At 41.3% G+C, this 14919-nt stretch overlaps 1 protein-coding gene across 1 annotated transcript in view; it reads left to right on the forward strand.

Annotated features, from left to right (window-relative positions):
* CD99 (CD99 molecule (Xg blood group)) overlaps positions 1 to 14919 on the forward strand; it is a 35545-nt gene that overhangs the window by 7118 nt on the left and 13508 nt on the right. Inside the window, exons 2-4 of the mRNA XM_020786972.3 lie at positions 8764 to 8799; positions 11437 to 11508; positions 12622 to 12651. Coding sequence (XP_020642631.3) covers positions 8764 to 8799; positions 11437 to 11508; positions 12622 to 12651 — 138 coding nt within the window. The remainder of the gene's footprint in view (positions 1 to 8763; positions 8800 to 11436; positions 11509 to 12621; positions 12652 to 14919) is intronic.

Here is a 14919-nt window from a genome sequence, read left to right on the forward strand (position 1 = left end):
ACCAGTATCAGTATTGTCTTTCCAGCATGTGGAATGAATCTAGTAACATAACTTTTTGTGTCCCAGAACATTCATTTTTGAAGTTCAAAAATAAAATCGTATCCAGGAGAGTTTGGTATAATATTTTTGCATCTCTCTCTTTTCACTGTTGATGTCTCCCTTGAAACAAATCTGTCATCACTGATTCTTGAGTTATTTCGAAGTATATGGTCAATTTATAATCTAATCTAATCTTCCATAAAAGCTTCATAATAATCTGTTCTGAGACAGAAACACATATTATTTCAACAGCCAAGGTATGTTCTTTAAGGCTTGTTTGCAGAGATAATATGAATGTATGGTCCAAGGTCTGATGACATGGACTAAAGCAGTGGTTCTTAACCTTTTTGAAAGAAACGCCCCCTTGAGCCATTGAGGAAGTTATCATCGCCCCCCTCCCCGCGGTGATGATATCTTATTTATTTATTTATTTATTTATTTATTTATTTATTTAAGACATTTAAATCCAATGACCCCTGAAAACAAAATTCAATTCCAAGAAAATGAAATGCCCCCCCAAAAGTAACATTTAATGATTTAGTTGCAAGTGAATTTTAAGACGCAAAAAGAAATATAAAAAGGGCATAAAAACAAATGCAGGAACTAAAAATTTCAAGACATAAAGTCTGAAACGAAATTAAAATTGGAGGAAAATATATACATTCATGCACACTGTAAAAAGGCTGCAGCCATCTTCACAGGTTTGGCTTGCTCCAGTGCCCCCCTACCGCCCCCCTTCTGCTCCAGTGCCCCCACGCCACCCCTTTTCGTTCTACCGCCCCCCTGAAAAATGAGATCGCCCCCTGGGGGGCATTATCGCCCACGTTAAGAACCACTGGACTAAAGGCATGTGATGCTGCCCCCTTGCTGAAATGAAAGTGGTGTGAGTCAGCTCAGTGTCTTGATGGAAGAGCCACTAGGAATTACATTGCAAAGATGGGGACCCATCAGCCCACTATCACCTACCCAGTATCAACTCTACTGGCAACTTGATCTTGCCTTTTTGTTGTTATAAATCTCTCTCCAGCATATACTGTATTTGTCTAATAGGAAGGGATTCTAGCTAAGCTTCTAGTCAGTACTGGTTGAGATACAATTCATCCTTCCTTTCTTCTCTTGCAGCATAATGCATGTTGTCTAGACAGTGCAAAGGGAATATGGTCTCTTCGATGCTGAAGGAATCCAGCTGGTTCTTAGACTTCATATTAGTTAATTTTATTAAAGGATATAAAGGAAAACTGTGGAGAAAGGTGATAGGGATGAAAGGTAAAGAAAACAGCTTTACTGGTTTACCTAACCATACCCAGAGCTGGTTGAGGTAGAAAGCAGACTTACATAGAGATGTTAGTGTGGCTGTGCTCCTGTACGAGACCTTTAGAAGTTACTGGGAAGTAACAAAACATAACAAAAGTTACATTTCTCCTTTCTAATTAAGAGGGTTATTAGTGATAGCTGAGGTGATTGACTGGGAAGGTGTGTCTGGTTGTAAGGCAAGTAATTGCAGAGGAAGGAGGAGACCAACTCTGAAAATATCCCCCAAAAGATGAGAAATAGGAAAGATGTGACCAAAATCAATAATTTTTTGCCTTGAGCAAGTAGCACAAAATGTACCCTCAGATGAAACTTAATTTATCACAGTAGAGAGCTGCTGAAGTCTGCAGCAGTGGGGAATTGAGATAAAAAAGGTTTAAATGTAATGAAACTGAATCAACTGAGTTAGTTGTGTGAAATCTCTTATTATTGGCACAATCCTATGCATATCTGCATAGACACATGTACAGAAGTATTTGTTGGAATTTGCCTTGGTAAGGTTGATTGCTATGTTTTATCTCTGCCAGAAGTTACATATATACCATCTGCCCACCACATCTTTTTAGTCAAATATTTAAAGGAGTTAGTATTTACTGTGTGTAATCCATAGAATTAGTGGGAATTGGGTGAGTCAACTCCTTCATAACTTCTGTGGATTCAAATGAGCCTACTCTAGTTACAACTTATTACAAAGTGATGCAGTAAGTCACAACTCGAGTAGGCCCATTTGAATCCATCAAACTTGAATTTGAATCAATGAAGGAGTTGATTCATCAAATTCAATGGGCCTACCTTAGGGCTAAGTAAGCAACAGGATTTCAGCTACTTAAGAAGAAAGAGCCTGTGTGGTGTAGCTCGTAGTGTGCTGGGCTAGGAATCAGGATCCCTGGGTTTTAAATTCCCACTTAGCCACGGAAACTCACTGTGGTGTGGGTGGTGGCAGTGGTAAACCACTCCTTTAATATTTCACCTACCCCAGAAACCTGTTATTGTAATTGTAAGTTGGAAATGACTTGACCACAAAACAACTAATTAAGAGAAAAATGACTTTTTCATTTGAGTGTACTTTACAATCTAAATCACAACCTTAATGGTTCTGTCTGTAATTTTTTATTTATATTATTGAAGTTGGTATGTTTTGTACACAAAGCACACGAGATACTTTTGTATTTGTTCTTATACATTTCAGTATAATTTTACCATTTGCAGTTTTGAATCTATAGAGATACTGTGGAAGGAAGTGAAATACAAAGGCAGGAAAACAATAGCAACATATGCAGGTGTACATAGTACTTGGGGGGGGATAGAGGTTCTGTTAGAACACATCATTTTTTCCTTCTGTGATGTACATTGTTATCCAGGGGAGAGCAACATTTTTACCTGTGGTCTATATATGTGGGGCACCATCCATTTTTGAATATCTTTTGGATTTTTTCCACCCCACATCCTAAAATAGTTGATTAGAAAAGAGAGTACAGTAACTGAAAGTGTCTCTGGAAGCCTTTTTAAAATCAGTTCAGTGGATGCAGAAATCCTTGTTTTAGTAAAAAATGGCATTTTAGGGGGATTTTTTTAAAATTAAATTTTAAAATTTAAAAAAATAATGGAAGTGAATTTCTCTTTCTAAAGAGAAATAGTTAAACACAATTTCCAGAGGATAACCCATAGGAGCAAAATTTGTCCCTGAAGTTGCTGAAGTTGTTCACTGCTATTTTAAATAAGAGAAGCATGCACCATTTAAGAGAGGAAGAGGAAGCACAATAACTCGTTGACCTTGATTCTGTTTGGTTCACTCACACTACTGTATCTCTTCTTCCCACCCTATGAGAACAACCTGGTATAAACCAAATCCCTTCCAACCTGCTCTCCCAAAGATTTTAAGCACTGAAGACAAATATTACAGTTTTCATCCCAGGTGACCACATCTTCTAATTGAAATCTTGCTTAAATATCCCTTACAGCAGAAGTCTCCAAACTTTTTACAGCGAGGGCCACACCAGATACAGTGGTGCCTTAACTTACAAATGTCCCTACTTACGACCATTTCGAGTTACGACCAGCTCCGGGGGCAAAATTTTGCTTCGACTTGCGACTGGAGCTTCCACTTATGAACAGAAAAAGGCGGGAAATTCAACTTTCTAACTGTAGGTGATGACGAGGCTGCTTCTTATAGCTCTTTCGCCCAGACTGTTAGAGTGAGTGTGATCAGAGGAGGGTGGCGACTGGCTTCTGCTTCTAAGTGAGCTGTTTCTGTGCTATGATGGGTCTTGGGGGTGTTTGTAGGGCTTTTTGGATTCCCCATTTCCGGTGGATCTTGGGGGGTTCAGTTGCTTTTTAGTGTTTTTCCCCCATTTCCTATCTTGCACAATTTGCTTGATTGCTTTTTGCTTTGTCTTGTTTGGATTTGCAATAGGTCTTGCACGGTTCATTGGTTTTTATTTCATTGGGCAATGTGTAGCCTGCATAATTAAATTGTAAACCGCCCAGAGAGTGCTTGAAGCGCTATGGGTCAGTATATAAGCAGCACGCTTTGCTTTGCTTTGCTTTGAGTTCGTTTTCCTTCCATTAGGTCTTCCACGCTTGATTGCTTTTTGCTTTGTCTTGTTTGCATTTGCAATGAGTCTTGCATGATTGATTGCTTTTCTTGCCCATCCCCTTCAGCTGGAAGGGATTAATCGCATTTCCGACCGGTCTTGCAGTGGTGTTTTTTTGTGTGTGTGATTTTTTTCTTCGGCCAGAACGGATTAATTGCATTTCAATACATTCCTATGGGAAATGGTGCTTTGACTTACGACCATTTTGAGTTACGACCATCTTCCTGAACCAATTAAGTTCATAATTCGAGGCACCACTGTATTTTAAAAGTTTTTGAGGGCTGAAGGAACAGGAATGTGTATGCACGTGTGTATGCATGGTTGCCCGACCAAAGATCCCCACCCACCTCATGCACACACACAGACACTGGCCCGCATGCACGCATACCCTGCCCCCTGCACAGACGCACAGATGCATGCACACACAGATCTGAATGTCTCCCCACCTGCACACACGCCCACTCACATGCTTGCGCACCCTGTACACCCCCCACATGCACAGACGGATGTGCACAACCGCCCACATGCCCCCCACACGCACACAGGCTGAACGGAATGGGAAGGATAATGCTGTAATTTCACATTGATAGTCTTTGGCTAACAGTTGGGGGGAATCATCAAAACTGTTTCAGAGCGTGGCAGAGAGGAGATGCTGTTTTCTAAAGACAGGCTTACATGGTATGGTTCTTGGATGTCTTTTGCGTAAGCAGCACAGCTCCAAGTCCTATGATTTGGGGATCTCATGAGGATCCCCCCCCCTCTTTTTTTAAGTAGGCTAGTTGTTGTGGGTCTGTTCTGGTTTCTTTAAAATGTAAAAAAAATGCCAGTAATTTCATTATGTGAGAAGCCAAAGTCCCAGATGTACTGCTGCTGCTACCACTACTACACTAGGAAGATTCAGAAGTGGTTTACAAACTTGAGAAAGTGATCTTGAGCAAGTCAGTTAAGGAAAGAGGGCACTTATTCCTTGGCTAGACTGTCAACCTAACATTATTTAACAGTAATGGAAAATGTGAATTTGTGGCCCTTCAAAGCTACTTAAAATTTAAAACAGCAGAAGTATGGTAAAATTGTAGAATATAAAACAAAAGTAGAGAAGCAGAAATAGAAAGGCTTTTAAAAAATCCTGCTTTGTGCTTCCTATTTTTATGATTTTACAAAATACAACTGCATGGAGGGTGGAAACTATTTTCTTGCTCCACACCCAATTGTTATTTATCATGGTGATGTTGTTTCAGAGAGTGAATGGTGAGGAATTTCTCCTAGGAAGGATTCACTCCCTTTGTGCTGTTGTCTTAATCTGGAGTGGAGTCTCTGCTCTTTGTGAAAAAAAAAGTTGAATAGCCAATATTTAATCCCCCCTTCTTTGCGCTTTTAAAAAAAGGGGTCGTTGTTGTGAGGCTATGGATTCCAAGTATGGTGTGTAGAGGATAGAGTGACAGACTAGAACTCTGGAGATCAGGGTTCGAATCCCCACTCAGTCATGGAAATTCACTGGGGGAGTGGAACTCGTAAAACCATTCCTTAAATATCTCACTTAGAAAGCCCTGTTAGGGTCAGTGTAAGTTGGTTCCAATGTGGTGGCACAAAACAACAACAGCAGCAGCAGCAAATGCTATGACTGAAGTACAGTAGCATAGGCATCCTTCAGTCTCGAGAGACAATGGTAACATGCTCTGAATCGAGGAGTGTCCTCTCCAGAGCATGAAGCCTGGGTAAGGTAATATGGAGGATAGGCTGTTACCCAAGCAGCAGATCCCCCCTCTCCATGTTGCTGAAATGGTCCAATGGAAAGGCAAGAGCCAATACAACTGGTTCCAGCAATGTCGCAGGAGTTGGCAGAACGACACAAACTGCCTTCGGGACTCCGGCTCCGGATTTTGCCTCTAGGTTAACTCCTGAAGCCTTTTCCATGAATGGATATAGCCACAAGGCAGTGGAGGTTTGAAATCGGAGTTTTCCTTCTCCTTATGACTGAAGTATTGTTAAAACAAAAGTAGGAGGAAGTGTTGGAGATGCAATTAGATTTATCAGGGACTGTAAAGGAGCTGGCAGCGTGATACCTAACAGAGCTTGTAGAAGTTAGTTTTTGGACTCCAGTTCTGAGGCTTTTAGTCCAAAAACTAACTTTCCAACTTTGCCAGTTTATTAGTGGGTGGAAACGTGGATTAGCAGAGGCTTGTGTGTTGTTGAGTTTTGTAGGAAGATTTAGGAATGCCAAGGGCTTGTAATATCAGGCAGAGTGAAGCCATTTCATCTTTTGAATTTAGGAATCTTGGCCATTGTTTTAAGGCTTTGAATTTTATTTTATTTTTTTAGTGCCATTCATTTTAGAAATTAGTTTGGAGAGGGAAGCACTCACCCACCGTCAGGTGATACAGAATTAAATCTGTACTGTACATATACTGATCTCTAACCTAAACAGGATGCTGGCTGAGGCAGTCTGTTTTGTGCATTCATCCTTTAAACTGCAGTGCAGCATTTAAATCTTCTAACTTCATGGCATGTTGTTGCAGAGCTAATTATAAAGGGCTGCTTGGCAGCATGGGTAAACATCCTGTCAGAGTTCTTGCTTCCTCGGGAAGAAGGGTGCCCACAAATTTCTGAATAGCACGAGATGACTAATGCTGTTGAAAGCTGTCTGTTCTTCCCCTGTGAGTCATATGAGTCATACTGTATTTTAATTGGTGTAAGCTGCCCAGAGACCTTTGGATAGTGTGGGCGGCATACAAGTTAAATAAATAAATAAATAAATAAATAAATAAATAAATAAATAAATAAATAAATATGTATTCCAGTTAAAAACTTGTAACATTTTTACTGAGATGTTTCAAGTGTCAGGTGGCAAAGCAGTGCATTAAAGATGAGACTTTGGAAAAGTTAACTGTTTTTGGACTGTACTTTCTAGAACACCCCGCCCCTCCCAGACTACACTATCAAAAAGTAACGTTCTTCAAATGTTAGAGGCCAGCGGGCCATACTGAATCTCTGTGGATGAATAGATTGCAAAAAAATAGCACATTAATTTCAGAGGGAGGTGGCTACCTCTTTTTTTTTTCCAAATGCAGGAAATACAATTAAGAAGTCTTTTAAAATCAGCATTTTTGGCTTTTGCTGATTCCCATGGAAATAGGAAGTATAAACCATTGGTGTTATTTGTGGCGCTAGCTTGGATCACCCTCTTTTATTTTAAGTTTATGATGAGGCGCACGCCTCCTATGAATGGAAGTGCTTTTCATTTCTAAAGAGGTATGTTAGAAGCCTTGGTGGTATTGTTCTTTTTTTTACCTCCCGATGTAGGCATATTTCAATTTTAATTGTTTTTTTAAAGGCATATCTGTGCTCCAGTTTATATATGACTTACTACATATGTTGATGTACCACTTCTTGTTGCTGCTGCTGCTTACAACACATTCCTCACAGCTTTTATTCTCCCCGTCTCTTCCTTTTCCAGTCTCTGAGGGAGTGAAACACTGGAAGTAGTGGTTGTTGGGTGGGGTACCTCCAGCTGGTCCAGCAAACTGTTTGTGCATTTAATCCATGGATTACTTTGAGGTGGAGGAATGCCAGATAACTTCCTTACCCAGAATCAAATGACTGCACATGTTAGAGCAGTCCCCAGCAACCTAAAAGTTCCTGGAACTTGGTGGCTTCAGGGCAAACTGAACATGCTTTTTCTGAAATGCTAGTGAATGGCACTCTATATTGAACACTGGTGGTCACTAGTCATGCTGACTTCGGGATTCTGGGATTTGTTGTTTGACAAAGTAACTTTTCCAAGCTTTAATTTAGCTGGCGCTAGGTAGTGGAACTTGAACTAAATTCTGTGCCCTGAAATGGTCAAAATCGCTAGTGCTCTGAATTTCTTCACCCTTTCTTCAGATGACAGCTATTGTCTCAGCATACATTTCAGCCACCTTGTCAAGAGATATACATTTCAGATAACCCTGAGATTTAAAGCAGGGGTGAGCTACACGTATCCATAGATGCCTAAATCCCCCAATCTTTGTTGCTCAGAGTGTCCCCATGAAGCCCTATCATCACCATGAAGGGTTAAAATAGAGCCAAATAATATTGGGGGGGGCACTGTACTCATTTAGCTATTTTATTATCATTAATTGGAAATATTGAGCTTACTTAGATCACTTGATTCTGTGTGACATGTTTTCTCTCCTTTTCTATACTACTTGTCACTGTGCAGGAGCATGTGATCTGTTGTCACTAGAGGGCACTAGAGATCATGCTATTCTTCACTAACAAGTATTCATAGCATCATCTCTGCCTCCCTCTAGTGGCTGGTTCTGATGATACATGTGAAAATAGTATTTTCTGGATTTTTTTTCTTTTTTTTCAGTCTGTCGATAAGTGAAATCTGGGATATTGATCCCACAGGTCCTATTGTAGTGGCAAATGCTATATATAGCACACAAGGGGGAGGGACAAAGGTTAAAAGTCTTGCCCCTGCGGATACCAATCCCACAGATACAGGGATCCTACAGTATTAGCTAGTGCCTTTTCACAATTCCGCAGTATTCCTTACATTTTCCAAGATGGGAATTGGGACCAAAAAAAAAAAATCAAAAAGATGTGAATGAAGTGTTCAGTAGCTACAGATGGAATTAATGGATGATGCCAAGATCTTGAGTTCTGACTCTCACATCGTAGCCTAGTGTAGATGAAAAGCTGCCAACCTCTTTTCTGTGGTGCTCAGCCATTTCTCTAGTGTGCTTTAAATGGGACTTTGCCTTGCTTTTGTGGCAACATTTTTGTGCAACTGGTATAAAAACATTCTTAATTGACTTTTTAATTTTTTTAATAGGGCAAGACTTCGACTTGAGTGAGGCACTAGATCCTGGTAAGTAACAAACCTAACACTCTTACTATAGGTTTTGTAGTAATGGGAATGTTGCAGCATTACATATATATTACATATATTTTAAATTTATATCACATCTTCACATTGCCTCTGCTTCACTAGTATGTTGTTGTTTGGTCGTTAAGTCGTGTCCGACTCTTCGTGACCCCATGGACCAGAGCATGCCAGGCCCTCCTGCCTTCCACTGCCTCCCGGAGTGGAGTACCACTAGTATGGTACTGTATTATTTTAGCGTGATCAATCCAGATGAAAGATCTTGCTTATGAACCTTTTTACTCATTTCCTGAATCACAGGTAGTTAGTACAAGATGAGTCTTGTTCAGCTTTTACAGCTTATAGTCATAGAAAGTGATGCAGCGACATGCCATTCAGTCATGCTCTCTCCACTCTGGATCTCCCAATGTTAGTGGGGACGATTGAGGCCCTATCAGAATAATAGGATAAAATATCTCAATAGGGAATGGATAACATTCATGATAACATAACATGAATGGGGGGGGGAGTAAGAAGTGTTGAAATCCTTAATTGAAAAAAAAATACTATTGTAGGAAATAAATATATGGAGTATGACTGGAAGGCTGTATCAGCTTACTGTGATACATGGCCAATATCCAGAGGACTGTGAAATTAGTTGTGTGTGCTGAGGAAAGAGGCTTTTGACATATTTGAGAAGTCAGCAGCCCCTTGGGGTCTCTTAGTCAGTTGTTCTTGGGAATGGTGGGAGATTCAAAAGCTGTTTGCTATTAGATGTCAAGAACAAAGTAACAATTTTGGTTTAACACTCGTGGTGTATGCATGCCATCTTCTGAAAGATCCAGGGAAGCTGTCTGTAGCCAAACTAGGTATATTACGTGAAAAGGTTGAGGGGTGCTATATTTCTGAAGCTTGGAAGAGATACTGGTGACAAGAGTGTGCTAAATGCCCTGCTCGTGGCTTTCATCTCACCATCCTTCCTGAAAAGGCTTTCTCCCAACTGCACACTTCCAGTACTAACTCTCATTAAGGGAGGGAAGGAAACCTAGAGAGATCGGAGTCAGGCTTTATGTCTTCGTCTCACTCAATACTGCCTGCATTTACGGCAGCAGATCTCAAGGATTTCAGGCAGTATCCTTTCCTTGTACTACCTGGAGCGGCTGAGTTTTGAGTTTGCCACTTCCTGTATACAAAACGTCTTCTACCACTTACTGATGCCCTTCCCAGTGTTTGCATTCCTTAATATTTTGCATCCAGTGTGTGTTTCCCACTGTTTCTTTAGTAAACATGGAATGTCTTACATGGTCAATCTTTGTTCAGGCACTGACCAGGAACTAAGCTTTTGCAGCTTTGGCAAAACTGGTTTTTGTTGGGTCCTCGAATCTCGGTCACAAATCCTGTGTTCTGAAATGCTTGCTGGTAGCAAAAGCAACAAGCTACTTGAAACTGGTTTGTTTTTAGGGCTATGTGAAAGCTCTTCCTCTCCCCCCCTCCCATTTGCAAGCTTGTTTAGCTTGTTGCCAGGACATCAGACTGTGAACAGAGAAGCTCTGCTGCAAATCTAGACAACTTTTGCTGTAATTCTGTGCATTGTTACCTGAGAATGAAATGTGTTTATTTGTAAATCAATTTGGAGTAGTACTGTAATCCTATTTTGGCACGGCTTGCTTGCTTGTACGTTAGTATAGTTTTAAATTTATATTTCACAGGTATTGTTGCTTGAAACCTGAAGTCTTGCATAGCTTGCTTCTATTTATGTTATCCATCATGGAGATAAGCTGCAAGCATTGTATCTTATATGACAGTTGACTTTTTTAGTTTGTTTTAATTAGCAAAAAGAACCTCAGCTGTGTACAACTGTTTGTACCTCAAATTCACTTACAGTAACTGATTAGAGATGAGAATAATATAGGCTCTTACTGTTGGAGAGATACTACACCAAAAATTAAAGTAAACTGAATTGAAATAATGACTCCTTTTTTTTTTCCTTCATGGAGCAATATTTCTCCATAGTATATTATTTCCCCAGGAAACAAAGGGAATTTCACAGAAAACATTTAGCTGTTTCATAGTCATTTTTTTTCTGTGAGAAAGGAGCTGGATTATTATAATTTATTTATTTATTTATTTATTTATTTATTTATTGGACTTATATACCGCCCCATAGCGCTACAAGCACTCTCCGGGCGGTTTACAATTTAATTATGCAGGCTACACATTGCCCCCCCAGCAAGCTGGGTACTCATTTTACCGACCTCGGAAGGATGGAAGGCTGAGTCAACCTTGAGCCGGTTACCTGGGATTTGAACCCCAGGTCGTGAGCACAGTTTTAGCTGCAGTACAGCGTTTTAACCACTGCGCCATTTTCTGTACAAAATGACATATTCCCTGTGCAGGAATGACTAGAGAGGCCATTAAGCTGCCCAGAATTGGTCAACTTCCTCTGCAGAACAACCAGCTGAAATTCAGGGTCACATTTTTGCAGGAAGTCAGGAAATCTTGCTGCTGGGGTGTGGTCTTGACGGTGAGACCTGGCATGGTGGAACTCATAAAATAACCAAGAATGAGAAATTTTGCAAATACCCAAAACACTCTTTAGTACAGCTGAGTACTGTGTGTTAAGTACTATGTATGTTTATACAGCATCTCCAACAACAAAGCCTACTACACCTGACAAAAAACAGCCTGCCCCCCCTGCCAGGAATCCAGCAGATGGTAAGTACAAGTATTCTTTTTATAGGACTCAGATCATGGATCTCATATTTATGTACCACTACTTTTCAGTTGTTTAACATTATATATTGAACTAGAGTAGGCCCATTAATAGCGTTCCATGTCTAGTCGCGCTGTCCACATGACCACGGAAACTGTCTACAGAGACACGCTGGCTCTATAACTTGGAAATGGGGATGAGCACCGCCCCCTAGAGTCAGACACTACTGGACAAATTGTCAAGGGGAACCTTTACCTTTAGGCCCATTGAGTCAGTTGAGATTTTGTGAGTCAACTCTTCCATGATCTCTGTTGATTCAAATAAGCTTATTTTAACTGTGATTTGTTTGAGTATAATAAATTGTAGTTAGAGTAGGCCCATTTGGATCAATGAAGTTTATGAAGGAGTTGACTCATTAAATTTCTGTTGGTTCAAGGGGCCTTCTCTAATGCAAGTGACTGTACTGAGCAACAAAACTTTGAACAGTATATATGTGGGGAATAAATGTACTTTTGTGTAGTTTCAACATTTTGATGATTACTAGGTGCCAAAATTTTCCGCTGTACATTTGTTTAGTTTACTAATGAATGTATGTATACCTCCATATTTTCTCTTTAATTGCTGTAATTTATGGAGGGGAGTTTCTTCAGTATTGCAAATCACTTAAGGCCATGTATGGAACAAGATCAAAATCCAAATAAAGTTGCATGTTTCACAGAATCATAGAATAATTGAGTTGGAAGGGGACTATAAAGGCCCTTGAGTGCAACTCCCTGTTCAATGCAGGAATCCAAATCAAAGCAGAACTGACAAACAGTTGTGTAATTTTCTCTTGAATGCCTCTAATTTTGGAGCGCTTACCAGCCTCTGAGTAATTGGCTCCATTTCTCTACTTTTTAAAACTGCTTACTACTATGTGAAGACATTTTTCTTTTGTCCCTTCAGTTTCTGTAATTTATCTGCAACTTTACTTTTGTATATAGGATACTAATATTTTTCATTTTGAAAATAGCGCCTATCCATTCTACTAGAAATGTTTCATTTTGAATCTGGGGTGTAAGAATTGCAAATTCTGTTTTCCTATTAAATAATGGCTTGATGTTTTTCTTGTTCAGATGGCTTTAATTTAGAAGATGCCTTCAATGGTAAGTATTAAAAGTCTCAAAAATACTGTTATCTGGTCTACTCCATATGGTTCCTAGATGTTGCCATTGTACAGCATAAGTAAGTGCCCCTTGGTTGTACAGATGGATCAAATATTCTCTTTAAAAAGAGTTTAAGAATTGCCTTTTCCTCCTTCCGTAACTTTTAATGAAGACTTTGAAAAAGAGGCCCCCAAAAGTTGCAGCACATTAAAAAGAAACAGATGTATTTCTATTTGAGATTTTCTGGATTATAATCCACTTTCTTTGACATGGAAATGTAACAGGTCTTAAGTTCATATGCAGTTGGTAGACGTATAGGAACCAAGAGGGATGTGACAAAGGGGATGACAATTACATTGATAATGGGTTCCAAAATCACAATAGCATTGTTAACAGCAGTAGCAATCAGCCATAGTGCTGATTACACAGACATCTTTTTACCAGTAATCAGTTGTTTTTCAGGAAGTGTGCTGAGGTTAGAATTGTGCCAGACAAAAGAACTTTCTGCTTATAGGTCTATCCTTCACATGAAACAAGAATGTTGATTTATTTGTGTATATAGTGTGCTAAGAATTGCTGGTTCTTATTTAATCTTTCTAATGTAAAGAAGAGTCTTTGAATATACAGTGGGCCCTCGATTTACGAACTTAATCTGTTCTGGGAGGACGTTTGTAGCTCGGAAAGTTCGTAAGTCAACCTACCATTTCCGATTGAAATGCATGGGAACGGAAGTAATCTGTTCCAGCATTTAAAAAAAATAATGATAATACAAAAATAAAAATAAAAAGAGCAAGTCCCACGTTGGGACTGCAAAAAACAACGCACACACACACAAACCACAGAAACATAACCCCCCCCAGTCCAAACCCACCCTCCAGAACCCACACAGAAAAGTTTTTTAAAAAGGACTTACCAGTCTGAAGCCTCCCGGCGTCCGCTGGTTCTGCGCGGCGGGGGCGAGCAGCCTGCTCTATCCGCCCGGCGTTCCGCTGCCTTTGGAGCTTTCAAAGGGCTTCCTCCGATGTCGGGGAAAGCCCTTTGAAACCTCTGAAGTCACCGAGCGCGGCGGCGAGGACCCCCAGGGAGGTCTCCCATGGTGGCGTGCAAGCCCTGGGACACCTCCCTGGGGGTCCCCACCGCCGCGATGGGTGGCTTCAGAGCTCTCTGAAGCCAAAAAGGCAGGGAGAAAACGCGGGAAGTTCAAACTTCCCGCGCTTTCTCCTTGCCTTTTTGGCTTCGGAAGCAAGCTGGCGGGCCACGGAGGAATCGGCTCCCTCCTTCCACCCGACGGTGAGTCCCCTTCGCGCCGGCTGAACTCAGCCCAGCGCGAAGAGGACCTAGCGTCGGGTGAAAGGAGGGAACCGATTTCTCCCTGGCCGGCTGGCTTGCTTTTCCAAACAAGAAGCAAGCAAGCCGGCTAGGGAGGAATCGGCTCCCTCCTTCCACTCAGCCCAACGCGAAGCGGACTCTGCATCGGATACAAGGAGGGAGCCGATTTCCCCTCAGCCCCGCGGCTTCTTGTTGGAAAAGCAAGCCGCGTGGCCAGGGGGAAATCGGTTCCATCCTTGCAACCGATGCAGAGTCTGCTTCGTGTCCAGCCCGGCACCAAGTGGACTCTGCATCGGGTGCAAGGAGGGAGCCGATTTCCCGCTGGCCACGCAGCTTGCTTTTCCAAACAAGAAGCAAGCCGCGCAGCCGGGGGGAAATCGGCTGCCCGGCTTGTTTCCGAAGCCAAAAAGGCAGGGAGAAAGCGCGGAAAGTTCGAACTTCCCGCACTTTCTTCCTGCCTTTTTGGCTTCAGAGGTTTCAGAAGGCTTCCTCCGATGTCGGAGGAAGCCTTTTGAAAGCTCCAAAGGCAGGGAGGAAGGGCAGGAAATTTGAATTTCCCGCCCTTTCTCCCTGCCTTTTGGGTTCGTAACCCGATCCACGTTCGCAAGTAGGGCTTACTACTTGCGATGAGGCCGGGTTCGTAACCTGAAAAGTTCGCATGTAGGGCCGTTCGTAAGTCGAGGGCCCACTGTAGCTGACTAAAGCTAGCTCTTTCGCTCTCTGTCTCCCTCTCTCTCACACACACACACATCTTCATATGTAACTTCTTTGATTCGCAACACAACTTTGAAATCTGTAGCAGAGTATTTGGAAAGGATGCATGAATCTGAAATTGACTTTTATGTGTTGCCATTTCTGATGTCCTGTTTATGTCCTCTATGTTCTCTGCATAGAGGTGGTCCGGTTTGTCCTATGTAGAATGTAGAGAGACACTTGATA

The sequence above is a fragment of the Pogona vitticeps genome, chromosome 3, assembly GCF_051106095.1.
Source record: "Pogona vitticeps strain Pit_001003342236 chromosome 3, PviZW2.1, whole genome shotgun sequence".
In the NCBI taxonomy this organism is placed as follows: domain Eukaryota; kingdom Metazoa; phylum Chordata; class Lepidosauria; order Squamata; family Agamidae; genus Pogona; species Pogona vitticeps.